General features: G+C 46.3%; 1 protein-coding gene across 1 annotated transcript in view; it reads left to right on the forward strand.

The window, feature by feature from the left end:
- Window positions 1-18,682, forward strand: part of LOC122941096 (L-xylulose reductase-like) — a 42,463-nt gene that overhangs the window by 14,790 nt on the left and 8,991 nt on the right. The window contains exons 6-7 of the mRNA XM_044298097.1: window positions 14,078-14,142; window positions 15,600-15,717. Of these exons, the coding sequence (XP_044154032.1) occupies window positions 14,078-14,142; window positions 15,600-15,717 (183 nt within the window). The remainder of the gene's footprint in view (window positions 1-14,077; window positions 14,143-15,599; window positions 15,718-18,682) is intronic.

Genomic DNA, 18,682 nt, shown 5'->3' on the forward strand with positions numbered 1-18,682 from the left:
CTGGTTTGCCAGGGCATACGAGCTGAGTGGGTTTGGATGTTGGGCGGAGCTCCTATGTCCTGGCAGACGCCTTTCCCCTCCTTTTTTTGGGGGCAGAGATTTTTTCATCCACATTGATTGATGCGAATGAAGAAATCTGTGCCGTTCATTTTTTCTTTCAGCCCAGAGGCTGAACGGAAAAAAATATATATGCTCAATATAAGGAGAATAGCAGAAACTCCTAATGCTGGCCATACATGTAATGATTGTGGAGACCCTCAAATGCCAGGGCAGTACAAACACCCCACAAATGACCCCCTTTTGGAAAGAAGACACCCTAAGGTATTCGCTGATGGGCATAGTGAGTTCATAGAAGTTTTTATTTTTTGTCACAAGTTAGCGGAAAATTATGGGTTTTTTTTTGTTTTGTTTTTCTTACAAAGTCTCATATTCCACTAGTAACAAAAAATAAAAACTTCCATGAACTCACTATGCCCATCACGGAATACCCTGAGGTGTTTTCTTTCCAAAATAGGGTCACATGTGGGGTATTTATATTGCCCTGGCCCTAAAGCTTGAGAAGAAGTCTCAATCCAAATGTCTAAAAATGCCCTCCTAAAAGGAATTTGGGCCCCTTTGTGCACCTAGGCTGCAAAAAAGTGTCACACATGTGGTATCGCCGTACTCAGAAGAAGTTGGGCAATGTGTTTTGGGGTGTCTTTTTACATATACCCATGCTGGGTGAGAGAAATATCTCTCTAAAATGACAACTTTGTATAAAAAAATGGGAAAAGTTGACTTTTAGAGAGATATTTCTCTCACCCAGCATGGGTAAATGTAAAAATACACCCCAAAACACATTGCCCTACTTCTTCTGAGTACGGAGATACCACATGTGTGACACTTTTTTGCAGCCTAGGTGGGCAAAGGGGCCCAAATTCTAAAGAGCACCTTTAGGATTTCACAGGGCATTTTTTACACATTTGGATTTCAAACTACTTCTCACGCATTAGGGCCCCAAAAATGTATAGTTCGGGTTCGTACCGAATTTTGGGGTGTCCGTGACACGGACCCGAACCCAGACATTTTCGTAAAAGTCCGGGTTCGGTGTTCGTCGCTTTCTTGGCGCTTTTTGAAAGGCTATTTAAACTGGAGTCACATAGCGCCGCCCGTCACTCTGCTCTGATCAGTATAGGGAGAGGTTGCAGCTGCGACGTTAGGGCGAGATTAGGCAGTGATTAACTCCTCCAAAAGACTTCATTCAGAGATCGATCTGTAGCTGTGGCTGATTGAACTGCTGCTATTGAATTGCTCACTGTTTTTAGGCTGCCCAGAGCGTTTTTCAGTCACTTTTTTCTGGGGTGATCGGCGGCCATTTTGCGTCTTGTGGTGCGCCAGCACAAGCTGCCACCAAGTGCATTTAACCCTCAATAGTGTGGTTGTTTTTGGGCTAAATCCTACATCAGGGTCAAGCTGTCACACCAAGTGCATTTAACCATCAATAGTCTGGTTATTTTTTGGCCATATACTACATCAGGGGCAAGCTGTCACCAAGTGCATTTAACCCTCAATGGTGTGGTTGTTTTTTGGCTAAATCCTACATCAGGGTCAAGCTGTCACACCAAGTGCATTTAACCATCAATAGTCTGGTTATTTTTTGGCCATATACTACATCAGGGGCAAGCTGTCACCAAGTGCATTTAACCCTCAATGGTGTGGTTGTTTTTTGGCTAAATCCTACATCAGGGTCAAGCTGTCACACCAAGCACATTTAACCAGCAATAGTGTGGTTATTTTTTGGCCATATACTACATCAGGTGCAAGCTGTCACCAAGTGCATTTAACCCTCAATAGTGTGGTTGTTTTTTGGCTAAATCCTACATCAGGGTCAAGCTGTCACACAAAGTGCATTTAACCATTAATAGAGTGGTTATTTTTTGGCCATATACTACATCAGGGGAAAGCTGTCACCAAGAGCATTTAACCCTCAATGGTGTGGTTGTTTTTTGGCTAAATCCTACATCAGGGTCAAGCTGTCACACCAAGTGCATTTAACTATCAATAGTGTGGTTATTTTTTGGCCATATACTACATCAGGGGCAAGCTGAGCCTGTCACCAAGTGCATTTAACCCTCAATAGTGTGGTTGGTCAAGCTGTCACACCAAGTGCATTTAACCATCAATAGTGTGGTTATTTTTTGGCCATATCCCAGTCTAATTCTGTCAGTAAACGTATACCTGTCACCCAGCGCCTAAATAATAGGCCTCAAATTTATAGTCAGCTAAATCTGTGGTTATTGCTGTGGCTGGGGAAGTTATTTAGTGTCTGTCAAAGCACAGTTTTTGTTCTGGGTTGAAATACAATTCCCAATTTAGCAATTTCCTAATTTAGTGGTTTCTGCTGTATCAGAGCTACTTTAAATCTATCCCTAAAAGGGTATATAAGATTCAAGGTGCACATAGGGTCATTCTGAATGACTTTACACACACGCTACTGTGCATTTCCAAGTCTAATTCTGTCAGTAAACCTATACCTGTAACCCAGCGCCTAAATACTAGGCCTCAAATTTATATCCAGCTAAATCTGTCGTTACTGCTGTGGCTGGTCAAGTTATTTAGTGTCCGTCAAAGCACAGTTTTTGTTCTGGGTTGAAATACAATTCCCAATTTAGCAATTTCCTAATTTAGTGGTTTCTGCTGTATCAGAGCTACTTTAAATCTATCCCTAAAAGGGTGTCACGAGGGTGTCAAGAGCCACGCCTGACTCCGTTGTACCCGGGGTCAGGAGGTCGCAGCGGTTGGCTGCACGCTCTATGTCAGATAGGGAAGTTTCCTTATTGTAGCTTTCTGGGTTTGCTTTACAAACCCTTTTGGCTCACTCAGGGATCCGTAGCTCCTTCTCTCAGCTGTTCCTTGTCCAGCACTCCCAATCCTCCTTATATTCCCCTCTCACACTTCTCTGGTTGCCAGATATAGAGCTTCCTGCCTGGACATCTATTCTGACCCACTGGAGCTGTGTTGCTGCGTTCTCTGAGTGTTGCCTTAGAACGCTACCCTCCGGATCCCTGTTGGACCTTTGTGGACATTGTTGCCGTCCACCTGGGTGTTTGTGTTTGTCTGTGTTTGTCTGTCATCTCCCTGGTGTTTCCCTCTTAGTGCAGTGGTGAGGACTAGCGATCCCACCAGCCCGTTCATTATCTAGGGCTCATTTCAGGGAAAGCCAGGGTTTAGGCACGTGATCGCCGCACGGGTGAGGAACCCGTCTAGGGACGCCAGGGCAGGCAGGTGCCAGCTGCAAGGTGAGTTAGGGGTCACCACCTTTCCCTCTCCCTTGGGCAGGGCTTTCCCTGTTTTCCTCCCTGTGCGTGTTGCCGGTCATTACATTATATCTGGCCCTTATTTTTGTGTAGGTAAAAAAAAATAAAAAATAAAAAAAAAAATTTTTTTTTTTACCTACTTAGAATCCAGTATGGATCCAATTGCTGCTCTGTCCGAACAATTTCATGGCCTGTCTTTGGAGGTGGTAGGATTGAAGGCGTCGGTCCTCCAGCAACAGCAGCAATTACAACAGACCGCAAGCCCAGCGGTTGCTACTGGTAACCAGGTTGTTGCGGAACCCAAGGTCCCTCTCCCTGACAGATTTTCTGGGGGAAGGGACAAGTTTTTGACGTTCCGTGAGGCCTGTAAACTATACTTTAAACTGCGTCCTTACTCCTCTGGTAATGAAGAACAGCGGGTGGGTGTTGTTATTTCCCTGCTGCAGGGGGACCCGCAGTCCTGGGCGTTCTCTTTACCTACTGATTCCCAGGCTCTTCGGTCAGTGGATGAGTTTTTCGGGGCCTTGGGTCTCATATATGACGACCCTGACCGAGTCGCACTGGCTGAATCAAAATTACGGAGACTCCTACAAGGAGAGCGGCCGGTAGAGGAGTATTGCTCTGACTTCCGTAGGTGGGCTACGGATACCCAATGGAACGACCCGGCTCTCAGGAGTCAGTTCTGCTCTGGATTATCCGAAAGGGTTAAGGATGCGCTTGCATTGTATGAGACCCCCTTTTCCCTTGATGCAGTTATGTCCCTTTCTATCCGTATAGATAGACGCCTTAGGGACAGGTTGAAAAAACCGGAGCCATTGGTAACCCCTCCCAAGCAGCAGTTAGTCTGTACGTACTTAGACGAGTCTATGCAGCTAGGAGGAACTACTCGTCAGGTCCGTCCTCCTGAGGTTCGCCGTAGGCGTGGGGGTTGTTTTTTTTGTGGGGAGAGGGGTCATTTCATTAACGTCTGTCCTTCTTTCCTCAGAAACAAAAAAACCGTCGGAAAACTACTAACCCCAGGCTGTGTGGAGGATGTCAGCCGGGGGGTATACGTTTCCTCCATACGTACATCGCAATTTGTGTTGCCAGCGGTTATTGTTTTTGGTGATAAGACAGAGACTGTTTCTTTCTTTCTAGACAGTGGAGCAGGGGTAAATTTGATAGATGCCCATTTTGCCCGCACTATGGGTTTGTCTCTCTGTACGTTACAGAGACCTATTCCCATATTTGCTATAGATTCTGCTCCTCTGTCTCAGAGAAACCTCACCCACATCGTTCATAATTTACACCTTCGGGTAGGGGACCACCATAACGAGATGCTCTCATGTTATGTTCTGGAGGGGCTTCCCACTCCGGTGGTGCTGGGCCTTCCCTGGTTGGTAGCGCACAATCCAGTGGTGGATTGGCAGGCCAGGGAGATATTGGAGTGGAGTGAGCCGTGCAGAGAAAATTGCTTAAATAGCAATTGCTTAGTCGCCTCCATAACTACCCTACCTACATTTGTTTCGGACTTTGAGGACGTTTTTTCTGAAAAGGGTTGTCAGAAGTTACCACCTCATCGTCCTTATGATTGCCCGGTTAACCTTATTCCCGGCGCAAAATTACCCAAGACCAGGTTATATAATCTTTCAGGTCCAGAGAGACAAGCCATGAAGGATTATATCTCCGAGAGTTTGGCTAAGGGACACATCAGACCCTCTTCTTCACCCGTGGCTGCAGGGTTTTTCTTTGTTAAAAAGAAAGATGGGGGCCTGCGTCCTTGCCTAGATTTTCGTGAATTAAATCGGATAACCATCCGAGACCCATACCCTCTTCCTCTCATTCCTGACCTGTTTAACCAGATTGCGGGTGCTAGGTGGTTCTCCAAACTCGATCTTAGGGGGGGCCTACAATCTGATTCGTATTAAAGAGGGGGATGAGTGGAAAACAGCTTTTAACACCCCTGAGGGGCATTATGAAAATCTAGTTATGCCTTTCGGTCTGACCAATGCTCCTGCCGTCTTCCAACATTTCGTTAATGACATTTTTAGTCATCTAATAGGCAGGTTTGTGGTAATATACCTAGATGATATCTTAATTTATTCGTCTGATCTGAAAACACATGAGGAGCATGTCAGACAAGTACTACAGGTCCTACGGACGAATGAATTATATGCTAAAATTGAAAAATGTGTTTTTGCCGTTCAGGAGATACAATTCCTAGGTTATTATTTATCTGCGTCAGGTTTCCGTATGGATCCTAGGAAGGTCCAGGCAATTTTGGATTGGGATCTTCCTGAGAACCTCAAAGCACTACAACGGTTCTTGGGCTTCGCGAATTTCTATAGGAAATTCATTAAAAATTATTCGGTGATCGTAAAACCCCTTACTGACATGACTAGGAAGGGGACTGATTTTTCTAAATGGTCTGACGCCGCTAAAGTTGCTTTTTCCTCTCTAAAAGAGAGGTTTACCTCAGCACCTGTCCAACCTGATGTCTCTCAGCCTTTTATTGTTGAAGTCGATGCATCAGAGGTGGGAGTGGGGGCTGTGCTGTCTCAGGGTCCGTCTCCTGGCAAATGGCGTCCTTGTGCTTTCTTTTCTAAAAAACTATCTGCAGCAGAACAGAACTACGATATTGGCAATAGGGAACTGTTAGCTATTAAACTTGCGTTTGAGGAGTGGCGTCACTTTTTAGAGGGGGCAGTCCACCCCGTCACTGTGTTTACGGACCACAAAAATCTGCTGTACCTCGAATCAGCTAAGCGTCTCACCCCTAGACAGGCTAGGTGGTCGCTATTTTTTACCAGGTTTAATTTTGTGATTACCTATCGTCCTGGGGTAAAGAATACCAAGGCTGATGCACTATCTCGTTGTTTCCCTGGAGGGGGTAATGTGAGTGATCCGGTACCCATTCTACAAAGAGGAGTGGTTGTCTCTGCGGTACACTCTGTTTTGGAGGGGAAGGTGTTAGAGGCCCAGGGGGACGCCCCGGTCTCTTGCCCCTCAGAGAAATTGTTTGTACCGTTGAACCTACGTCTCGAATTATTAAAGGAACATCATAATTCGGCACTTGCTGGGCACCCGGGTAGTAAAGCAACCTTAGAGCTATTGTCTCGTCAGTTTTTGGTGGCCAAGGTTGCGTCAGGATGTATTGGATTTTGTGTCTTCTTGTTCTACCTGTGCGCGTGCAAAAGTTTCACATACACGTCCTGCAGGGTCTCTATTACCACTCGTCATTCCCAATAGACCATGGACACATCTGTCTATGGATTTTATCACTGACTTACCTTTGTCTGCGGGTAAAACAGTGATTTTGGTAGTAGTGGACAGGTTTAGCAAAATGGCACACTTTATTGCGTTACCCGCACTACCTAATGCTAAAACTCTTGCTCAGGTATTCGTCAGTGAGATCGTGAAGCTTCACGGGGTCCCCTCCGATGTTGTTTCGGATCGGGGAACCCAGTTTATTTCTAAATTTTGGAAAGCTTTTTGTTCCCGTTTGGGGGTTCACTTGTCCTTTTCCTCAGCTTTCCATCCTCAGTCGAATGGACAGACTGAGCGTACCAACCAAAACCTGGAGACATATCTAAGATGTTTTGTGTCTGAAAACCAAGAGTTGTGGTCGTCATATTTACCGTTAGCTGAGTTTGCCATAAATAATCGCCGTCAGGAATCCACTGGCAAGTCACCTTTTCTTGGTGCATATGGTTTTCATCCCCAATTCTGTACTTTCAAAGAGGGGGGGTCTTCTGGGGTTCCCGAAGAGGAACGGTTTTCGTCATCTCTTTCATCAGTATGGCAGAAGGTGCAAGCTAACTTGAAAAATATGGGAGGTAAATACAAATGCATGGCTGATAAGAGACAGGTCGCCAGGTCCGGACCTAGGAGTGAATGACTATGTGTGGTTGTCTACTAGGAATATCAAGTTGAAGGTTCCCTCTTGGAAACTGGGTCCTAGGTTTATTGGTCCTTACAAGATTGTAGCCATCATCAACCCCGTGGCTTTTCGCCTGGAGTTACCTCAGACTTTTAAAATCCATAATGTCTTTCATAAGTCGTTACTCAAAAAATATGTTCCACCTCTAGAACCGTCACCGCTGCCACCCCCTCCTGTTGTCGTGGATGGTAGTTTGGAATTTCAGATATCCAAAATTGTTAATTCTCGTCGGGTCCGCCGCTCTCTCCAATATCTGGTGCACTGGAGAGGTTACGGTCCCGAGGAAAGAATGTGGGTTCCTGCGTCTGAGGTAAACGCCGACAGGCTAGTCCGGATTTTTCATGCCTCTCATCCTGAGAGACCTGGTCCTGAGTGTCCGGAGGCCCCTCGTAGAGAGGGGGGTACTGTCACGAGGGTGTCAAGAGCCACGCCTGACTCCGTTGTACCCGGGGTCAGGAGGTCGCAGCGGTTGGCTGCACGCTCTATGTCAGATAGGGAAGTTTCCTTATTGTAGCTTTCTGGGTTTGCTTTACAAACCCTTTTGGCTCACTCAGGGATCCGTAGCTCCTTCTCTCAGCTGTTCCTTGTCCAGCACTCCCAATCCTCCTTATATTCCCCTCTCACACTTCTCTGGTTGCCAGATATAGAGCTTCCTGCCTGGACATCTATTCTGACCCACTGGAGCTGTGTTGCTGCGTTCTCTGAGTGTTGCCTTAGAACGCTACCCTCCGGATCCCTGTTGGACCTTTGTGGACATTGTTGCCGTTCACCTGGGTGTTTGTGTTTGTCTGTGTTTGTCTGTCCTCTCCCTGGTGTTTCCCTCTTAGTGCAGTGGTGAGGACTAGCGATCCCACCGGCCCGTTCATTATCTAGGGCTCATTTCAGGGAAAGCCAGGGTTTAGGCACGTGATCGCCGCACGGGTGAGGAACCCGTCTAGGGACGCCAGGGCAGGCAGGTGCCAGCTGCAAGGTGAGTTAGGGCTCACCACCTTTCCCTCTCCCTTGGGCAGGGCTTTCCCTGTTTTCCTCCCTGTGCGTGTTGCCGGTCATTACAAAGGGTATATAAGATTCAAGGTGCACATAGGGTCATTCTGAATAACTTTACACACACGCTACTGTGCATTTCCAAGTCTAATTCTGTCAGTAAACGTATACCTGTCACCCAGCGCCTAAATACTAGGCCTCAAATTTATATTCAGCTAAATCTGTCATTACTGCTGTGCCTGTATTAGTGTAATACGGTACCTAAATAGATAGCCAGATAGTGTTAGGTGTCTGTAAAAAAAGGCCTGAATTTGAATTCAATACATTGGGCCAAATTATATTTTTCTTATTGTGGTGAACGGTAACAATGAGGAAAACATCTAGTAAGGGACGCGGACGCGGACATGGTCGTGGTGGTGTTAGTGGACCCTCTGGTGCTGGGAGAGGACGTGGCCGTTCTGCCACAGCCACACGTCCTAGTGTACCAACTACCTCAGGTCCCAGTAGCCGCCATAATTTACAGAGATATTTGGTGGGGCCCGATGCCGTTCTAAGGATGGTAAGGCCTGAGCAGGTACAGGCATTAGTCAATTGGGTGGCCGACAGTGGATCCAGCACGTTCACATTATCTCCCACCCAGTCTTCTGCAGAAAGTGCACAGATGGCGCCTGAAAACCAAGCTGATCAGTCTGTCACATCACCCCCATGCACACCAGGGAAACTGTCTGAGCCTCAAGTTATGCAGCAGTCTCTTATGCTGTTTGAAGACTCCGCTGGCAGGGTTTCCCAAGGGCATCCACCCAGCCCTTCCCCAGCGGTGGAAGACATAGAATGCACTGACTGCACAACCACTTATGTTTCCTGATGATGAGGACATGGGAATACCACCTCAGCATGTCTCTGATGATGACGAAACACAGGTGCCAACTGCTGCGTCTTTCTGCAGTGTGCAGACTGAACAGGAGGTCAGGGATCAAGACTGGGTGGAAGACGATGCAGGGGACGATGAGGTCCTAGACCCCACATGGAATGAAGGTCGTGCCACTGACTTTCACAGTTCGGAGGAAGAGGCAGTGGTGAGACCGAGCCAACAGCGTAGCAAAAGAGGGAGCAGTGGGCAAAAGCAGAACACCCGCCGCCAAGAGACTCCGCCTGCTGCTGACCGCCGCCATCTGGGACCAAGCACCCCAAAGGCAGCTTCAAGGAGTTCCCTGGCATGGCACTTCTTCAAACAATGTGCTGACGACAAGACCCGAGTGGTTTGCACGCTGTGCCATCAGAGCCTGAAGCGAGGCATTAACATTCTGAACCTTAGCACAACCTGCATGACCAGGCACCTGCATGCAAAGCATGAACTGCAGTTGAGTAAACACCTTAAAAACAAGGAAGTCACTCAGGCTCCCCCTGCTACCTCTTCTGCTGCTGCCGCCTCGGCCTCTTCTGCTGCTGCCGCCACGGCCTCTTCTGCTGCTGCCGCCTCGGCCTCTTCTGCTGCTGCCGCCTCGGCCTCTCCCTCCGCCTCTGGAGGAACGTTGGCACCTGCCGCCCAGCAAACAGGGGATGTACCACCAACACCACCACCTCCGTCACCAAGCATCTCAACCATGTCACACGACAGCGTTCAGCTCAACATCTTACAAACATTTGAGAGAAAGCGTAAATTCCCACCTAGCCACCCTCGATCCCTGGCCCTGAATACCAGCATTTCTAAACTACTGGCCTATGAAATGCTGTCATTTAGGCTGGTGGACACAGACAGCTTCAAACAGCTCATGTCGCTTGCTGTCCCACAGTATGTTGTTCCTAGCCGGCACTACTTCTCCAAGAGAGCCGTGCCTTCCCTGCACAACCAAGTATCCGATAAAATCAAGTGTGCACTGCGCAACGCCATCTGTGGCAAGGTCCACCTAACCACATATACGTGGACCAGTAAACACGGCCAGGGACGCTATATCTCCCTAACTGCACACTGGGTAAATGTAGTGGCAGCTGGGCCCCAGGCAGAGAGCTGTTTGGCGCACGTCCTTCCGCCGCCAAGGATCGCAGGGCAACATTCTTTGCCTCCTGTTGCCACCTCCTCCTACTCAGCTTCCTTCTCCTCTTCTTCCACCTGCTCATCCAGTCAGCCACACACCTTCACCACCAACTTCAGCACAGCCCGGGGTAAACGTCAGCAGGCCATTCTGAAACTCATATGTTTGGGGGACAGGCCCCACACCGCACAGGAGTTGTGGCGGGGTATAGAACAACAGACCGACGAGTGGTTGCTGCCAGGTGAGCCTCAAGCCCGGCCTGGTGGTGTGCGATAATGGGCGAAATCTCGTTGCAGCTCTGGGACTAGCCGGTTTGACACACATCCCTTGCTTGGCGCATGTGCTGAATTTGGTGGTGCAGAAGTTCATTCACAACTACCCCGACATGTCAGAGCTGCTGCATAAAGTGCGGGCCGTCTGTTTGCGCTTCCGGCATTCACATCCTGCCGCTGCTCGCCTGTCTGCGCTACAGCGTAACTTTGGCCTTCCCGCTCACCGCCTCATATGCGACGTGCCCACCAGGTGGAACTCCACCTTGCACATGCTGGACAGACTGTGCGAGCAGCAGCAGGCCATAGTGGAGTTTCAGCTGCAGCACGCACGGGTCAGTCGCACTGCGGAACAGCACCACTTCACCACTAATGACTGGGCCTCCATGCGAGACCTGTGTGCCCTGTTGCGCTGTTTCGAGTACTCCACCAACATGGCCAGTGGCGATGATGCCGTTATCAGCGTTACAATACCACTTCTATGTCTCCTTGAGAAAACACTTAGGGCGATGATGGAAGAGGAGGTGGCCCAGGAGGAGGAGGAGGAGGAAGAGGGGTCATTTTTAGCACTTTCAGGCCAGTCTCTTCGAAGTGACTCAGAGGGAGGTTTTTTGCAACAGCAGAGGCCAGGTACAAATGTGGCCAGCCAGGGCCCACTACTGGAGGACGAGGAGGACGAGGATGAGGAGGAGGTGGAGGAGGATGAGGATGAAGCATGGTCACAGCGGGGTGGCACCCAACGCAGCTCGGGCCCATCACTGGTGCGTGGCTGGGGGGAAACGCAGGACGATGACAATACGCCTCCCACAGAGGACAGCTTGTCCTTACCTCTGGGCAGCCTGGCACACATGAGCGACTACATGCTGCAGTGCCTGCGCAACGACAGCAGAGTTGCCCACATTTTAACCTGTGCGGACTACTGGGTTGCCACCCTGCTGGATCCACGGTACAAAGACAATGTGCCCACCTAACTTCCTGCACTGGAGCGTGATAGGAAGATGCGCGAGTACAAGTGCACGTTGGTAGATGCGCTACTGAGAGCATTCCCAAATGTCACAGGGGAACAAGTGGAAGCCCAAGGCCAAGGCAGAGGAGGAGCAAGAGGTCGCCAAGGCAGCTGTGTCACGGCCAGCTCCTCTGAGGGCAGGGTTAGCATGGCAGAGATGTGGAAAAGTTTTGTCAACACGCCACAGCTAACTGCACCACCACCTGATACGCAACGTGTTAGCAGGAGGCAACATTTCACTAACATGGTGGAACAGTACGTGTGCACATTCCTCCACGTACTGACTGATGGTTCGGCCCCATTCAACTTCTGGGTTTCTAAATTGTCCACGTGGCCAGAGCTAGCCTTTTATGCCTTGGAGGTGCTGGCCTGCCCGGCGGCCAGCGTTTTGTCTGAACGTGTATTCAGCACGGCAGGGGGCGTCATTACAGACAAACGCAGCCGCCTGTCTACAGCCAATGTGGACAAGCTGACGTTCATAAAAATGAACCAGGCATGGATCCCACAGGACCTGTCCATCCCTTGTTCAGATTAGACATTAACTACCTCCCCTTAACCATATATTATTGTACTCCAGGGCACTTCCTCATTCAATCCTATTTTTATTTTCATTTTACCATTATATTGCGAGGCTACCCAAAGTTGAATGAACCTCTCCTCTGTCTGGGTGCCGGAGCCTAAATATATGCCAATGGACTGTTCCAATGTTGGGTGACGTGAAGCCTGATTCTCTGCTATGACATGCAGACTGATTCTCTGCTGACATGAAGCCAGATTCTCTGTTACGGGACCTCTCTCCTCTGCCTGGGTGCTTGGGCCTAAATATATGACAATGGACTGTTACAGTGGTGGCTGACGTGAAGCCTGATTCTCTGCTATGACATGTAGACTGATTCTCTGCTGACATGAAGCCAGATTCTCTGTTACGGGACCTCTCTCCTCTGCCTGGGTGCCTGGGCCTAAATATATGACAATGGACTGTTACAGTGGTGGGTGACGTGAAGCCTGAATCTCTGCTATGACATGCAGACTGATTCTCTGCTGACATGAAGCCAGATTCTCTGTTACGGGACCTCTCTCCTCTGCCTGGGTGCCTGGGCCTAAATATATGACAATGGACTGTTACAGTGGTGGCTGACGTGAAGCCTGATTCTCTGCTATGACATGCAGATTGATTCTCTGCTGACATGAAGCCAGATTCTCTGTTACGGGACCTCTTTCCTCTGCCTGGGTGCCTGGGCCTAAATATATGACAATGGACTGTTACAGTGGTGGCTGACGTGAAGCTTGATTCTCTGCTATGACATGCAGACTGATTCTCTGCTGACATGAAGCCAGATTCTCTGTTACGGGACCTCTCTCCTCTGCCTGGGTGCGTGGGCCTAAATATATGACAATGGACTGTTACAGTGGTGGCTGACGTGAAGCCTGATTCTCTGCTATGACATGCAGACTGATTCTCTGCTGACATGAAGCCAGATTCTCTGTTACGGGACCTCTCTCCTCTGCCTGGGTGCGTGGGCCTAAATATATGCCAATGGACTGTTGCAGTGGTGGCTGACGTGAAGCCTGATTCTCTGCTATGACATGCAGACTGATTCTCATCATTCTCATCATTTTCCGCTAACTTGTGACAAAAAATAAAAACTTCTATGAATTCACTATGCCCATCAGCGAATACCTTAGGGTGTCTACTTTCCGAAATGGGGTCATTTGTGGGGTGTTTCTACTGTCTGGGCATTGTAGAACCTCAGGAAACATGACAGCTGCTTCAAAATGCAGAAATTCACATTTTTGTACCATAGTTTGTAAACGCTATAACTTTTGCGCAAAGCAATGAATATACACTTATTGCAATTTTTTAACAAAGATATGTAGAAAAATAAATTTAGAGAAAAATTTATATAGAAATGTAGTTTTATTTGAAAAATTTAACAACTGAAAGTGAAAAATGTCATGTTTTTGCAAAAAAATCTGTAAATTTCGATTAATAACAAAAAAGTTAAAATGTCAGCAGCAATAAAATACCACCAAACGAAAGCTCTATTAGTGAGAAGAAAAGGAGGTAAAATTTATTTGGGTGGTAAGTTGTATGACCGAGCAATAAACCGTGAAAGTAGTGTAGTGCAGAATTGTAAAAAGTGGTCTGGTTATTAAGGGGGTTTAAGCTAGGGGGGCTGAGGTGGTTAAACAATATGGGCAAAACAGTACCTCTGGGTCACTACACTTGCATTTTAACTGCAGTTTGATGTAGTAGAAGAGGATTCAGCAGAAAAGAGAAGTGTAAATCCGGAACGGAACAGATGGCCACTAATAGAACAGTACTATCCTTGTCCGTAATGCGGACAATAATAGGACATATTCAATTTTTTTGCGGAATGGCAATACGGACGTACGAAAATGGAATGCACGCGGAGTAACTTCCGTTTTTTTTGCGGACCCACTGAAATGAATGGTTCCGCATATGGTCCGCAAAAAACGGAATGGACACGGAAAGAAAATACATTTGTGTGCATGAGCCCTTATAGAGCCAGGCATTATCATTTATATATTTGATTTTGGGCTTACAGGTGCCGCTAAAGCTGCAATGGACATGCTAACTAAAGTTATGGCGCTTGAACTGGGACCCCAAAAGGTGACACTGCAGATTGTTATTTGCTGTTTAAATAATGAGAGGGGTTCTCCCACCATTACGTATCATATTTATTATACAGATCATAAGAAATGTAAGAAATGAACAATAGTTGCCATCTTCTTCCTGTTAAAAATTATCTAGATATGACAGATAAAGAGATATGACATCTACTTAAATCACCTGATGTTCATTTATTTACATAATATGACTCCAACTGGTGGTCAAAGTGCACATTAACCCAATGAGCTGAGTATTGTTGGACAGGCATGTTTGGTCACTGTTTCCAAAAGCCTGGTCTCTTTAAAGATAGTATACTTGGCACTGGATAGTATTGGTTGGCATGCTGGCATATAAATAATAAAGGCTTCCATCTTATTGGTATTGAATTACATTTATGGCTGATGTAGGAATAAGTAAATGTAGGAATTAATAAATAAAACTGATGCAGTCTAAGTCTCCCTGTAGTCTCCCTACACTGTCCCTGCAGTTTCCCTACACTCTACCTCTCCAATATTCTTCTATTAATTATTTTTAGCGACACTATCTTTAGGGCATGAGCGCTTGTCATGTCTCTCCCTAGGTTCAGCTCACAGGACAATGGAGGAGACCATGTGGGATGAAGGTTTTATAGGACTGTGTCATCACAGGAGATGGCTATCTGTGAATTGGCTGGCTGCACGGCATTATGGGAGATCTTGTGTTCCTGGGCTTCTTACTTTCACTTTGTAGCATGTGCAGCCACCATTTTAGGAAAAACTGATTTGTTACCAATTGTTTTCTGATTTGTTATGAAGCGAAAGGAAATTTGGACTTGTGAATCTAAGATTTCCTAAACTTCGGACCCAATTCCACTTTGAATGCTTCACTTGACTCAACACTAGCTGAGAAAACTTATTTTACAGTAGGGAAGTAGGAAGCTACCAGAGAGGGAAGGAGACTAATTCTGTCCAGAGCTCACACCCAGTAGGAATAATTAGCAGCATCATCATGGGGGACACATGAAAGCAAAATATAATGAGAATGGGTATTGTTTATGCCAGAAATACTGCTAATTACTTTAAATTATTGTGAGTCATTGGACAATTCCTTTAAGCAGATCATGTAATTTAAAGGGATAATACTGGTAACAACATTAATGCCTATCCACAGGATGTCTGTTGATTACGAGAACGAGGGTTTGAATGCAGTAGTGATGTGTAAAAGGAGCGGTGGTCCCGCATGTGCACTACCACTTCATTCACAGGTGTGGATAGGTGATAAATGTTGTTAATAGGAAAATCATTTTAATGAAATATAGACCCTATGGCCATATGCCACCTGGAAATTGAGGGAGATCTTTTTGGCCTGATGCAGGTATTTTGTGGTATTGCTAATAATTATAGAAAGCAATGACATAATCGGGGGCATTTATTCATGCTGGAACTCAAGTTAACCACTTGTCAAATCATGTTTTCCAGATCCGTGTTAACTCTGTCAACCCCACACTAGTGATGACTAGAATGGGACTGGAACACTTTGGTGATCCTAAGAAGGCTACTGTATTTACGAGTCGTATTGTTTCGGGTCGCTTAGCTGGTGAGTATGACCAGTTTCTGACAAATTTCTGACAATGGAAGACATTAGCCATCAGCAATGTATTCTGTGTGCAGTCCATTATCTCTATCACAGCAGAGTATGACATGCAACATGTGGCCCCCCCAGGACCAATCGTGTCCCAGGTTTATCGGAATGCAGAGTGGTGTGGCCTCAATAGTTTGTAGTGTGTGTCACGGTGCTCCTACCTGGATACCGTCACTCCCCAGGGCATGGCTCCGAAGCATGAGTAATGGTGGAGGTGAAGAATAAGTCAAGTCCAGATTTTATAAAGTTCAACAGCTTTATTCGAGTAAACTTGCATCCAGGCAATATTCAGGCTTTCTCTCGGTTCCAGCAGGTTTTGGCATAAACTGGCAGGCAAACTAGAGTACTCTGCTTTCTCTGCTAAACTTAGCTCTATTCTGGCAGCTGGACTTTCGGTCTGTTCTTTATCGGTGGAGTGGCGTGCCTTTGGCTATTGACCCCCTTGTGACATTCTGTAGGTAAATCTGCAAGGAGTCATGGTACTCTATGAGCTGCTTCCCTCTGGAGAGACTCCTGCTGCCGATACCGAAGATAAAGTGACACTATGAAAATGGTCTGGAAGGAACCAAAACTGGATTGACGTGTTGCCTCACATAAATTTCACAGTGCAAATATAGAGGGGTCATTTACTATCCTGGTTACTTGCGCCGCAATCTGCAACATTTCCCTGCTCACGCCTGGTCTAAAAAAGGTGTTGTGGAGTGGGCAGGGAAGGTCTGTCCCATTCCTAATTTTCTACACCTGTTTTAGGCGTAGAAAATGGTCTAAATTTAAGCCAGCAAGGAAGCTGGCGAAGATTTTGACCGGCTTAAATGCGCCAAAGTTATGTAGAGGTCTGCTCAATGTTCATGGATTTTTGTATTTTAACTCTCGAGTGTGCGGCACAAGGAAAGGTGGGCACAAAGAAAGTGTAATTTAAAGTGTCTGTGCAGTCTGATACAACTGGGTGTATTTAGTTTATATATGTACCTCCATCTATCCTTGCTTCTGGGGTAAAAGTGCGGTCTGGCATGCTGCATGGGTGAAGAAAGTACCGTATGCTCCTCGGGCTTAAAAAAAAAAAAAGATAACAGGAAAAAGAACAGATAACCGGAAAAGGGTTAGCCACCATTTGCTCAAGCAGACCATTTCTCTACACACTTTTAGGGTGGTCAAATTCTTTTACACTTTATTCGATACCTCAATCAGTAGTTCCGGAGTTGGTGTGAAATAGCAGCCTGATACTACACACTTTAGGGTGAGTTCACACTTCAGTTATTTGGTCACTTACAGACGTGGACAAAATTGTTGGTACCCTTTGGTCAATGAAAGAAAAAGTCACAATGGTCACAGAAATAACTTTAATCTGACAAAAGTAATAATAAATTAAAATTCTATAAATGTTAACCAATGAAAGTCAGACATTGTTTTTCAACCATGCTTCAACAGAATTATGTAAAAAAATAAACTCATGAAACAGGCATGGACAAAAATGATGGTACCCCTAGAAAACACAGAACATAATGTGACCAAAGGGACATGTTAATTCAAGGTGTGTCCACTAATTAGCATCACAGGTGTCTACAACCTTGTAATCAGCCATTGGGCCTATATATATGGCTCCAGGTAATCACTGTGTTGTTTGGTGATATGGTGTGTACCACACTCGACATGGACCAGAGGAAGCAAAGGAAAGAGCTGTCTCAAGAGATCAGAAAGAAAATTATAGACAAGCATGTTAAAGGTAAAGGCTATAAGACCATCTCCAAGCAACTAGATGTTCCTGTGAGTACAGTTGCACATATTATTCATAAGTTTAAGATCCATGGGACTGTAGCCAACCTCCCTGGACGTGGCCGCAGGAGGAAAATTGATGACAAATCTAAGAGACGGATAATCCGAATGGTAACAAAAGAGCCTAGAAAGACTTCTAAAGAGATTCAAGGTGAACTTCATGCTCAAGGAACATCAGTGTCAGATCGCACCATCCGTCGTTGTTTGAGCCAAAGTGGACTACATGGGAGACGACCAAGGAGGACACCATTGTTGAAAACGAATCATAAAAAAGCAAGACTGGAATATGCCAAACTACATGTTGACAAGCCACAAAGCTTCTGGGAGAATGTCCTGTGGACAGATGAGACAAAAATCGAAGTTTTTGCCAAGGCACATCAGCTGTATGTTCACAGACGAAAAAATGAAGCATATCAAGAAAAGAACACTGTCCCTACTGTGAAACATGGAGGAGGCTCTGTTATGTTCTGGGGCTGCTTTGCTGCGTCTGGCACAGGGTGTCTTGAATCTGTGCAGGGTACAATGAAATCTCAAGACTATCAAGGAATTCTAGAGAGAAATGTACTAGCCAGTGTCAGAAAGCTTGGTCTCAGTCGCAGGTCATGGGTCTTGCAACAGGACAATGACCCAAAACACACCGCTAAAAACACCCAAGAATGGCTAAGAGGAAAAAATTGGACTATTCTAAAGTGGCCTTCTATGAGCCCTGACCTCAATCCTATTGAGCATCTTTGGAAGGAGCTGAAACATGCAGTCTGGAAAAGGCACCCTTCAAACCGGACACAACTGGAGCAGTTTGCTCATGAGGAGTAGGCCAAAATACCTGCTGAGAGGTGCAGATGTCTCATTGACAGTTACAGGAAGCGTTTGATTGCAGTGATTGCCTCAAAAGGTTGCGCAACAAAATATTAAGTTAGGGGTACCATCATTTTTGTCCATGCCTGTTTCATGAGTTTATTTTTTTACATAATTCTGTTGAAGCATGGTTGAAAAACAATGTCTGACTTTCATTGGTTAACATTTATAGAATTTTAATTTATTATTACTTTTGTCAGATTAAAGTTATTTCTGTGACCATTGTGACTTTTTCTTTCATTGACCAAAGGGTACCAACAATTTTGTCCACGTCTGTATGTCCATCATTTTT

Source organism: Bufo gargarizans, chromosome 6 (genome assembly GCF_014858855.1).
Source record: "Bufo gargarizans isolate SCDJY-AF-19 chromosome 6, ASM1485885v1, whole genome shotgun sequence".
NCBI classification, from domain to species: Eukaryota; Metazoa; Chordata; class Amphibia; order Anura; family Bufonidae; genus Bufo; species Bufo gargarizans.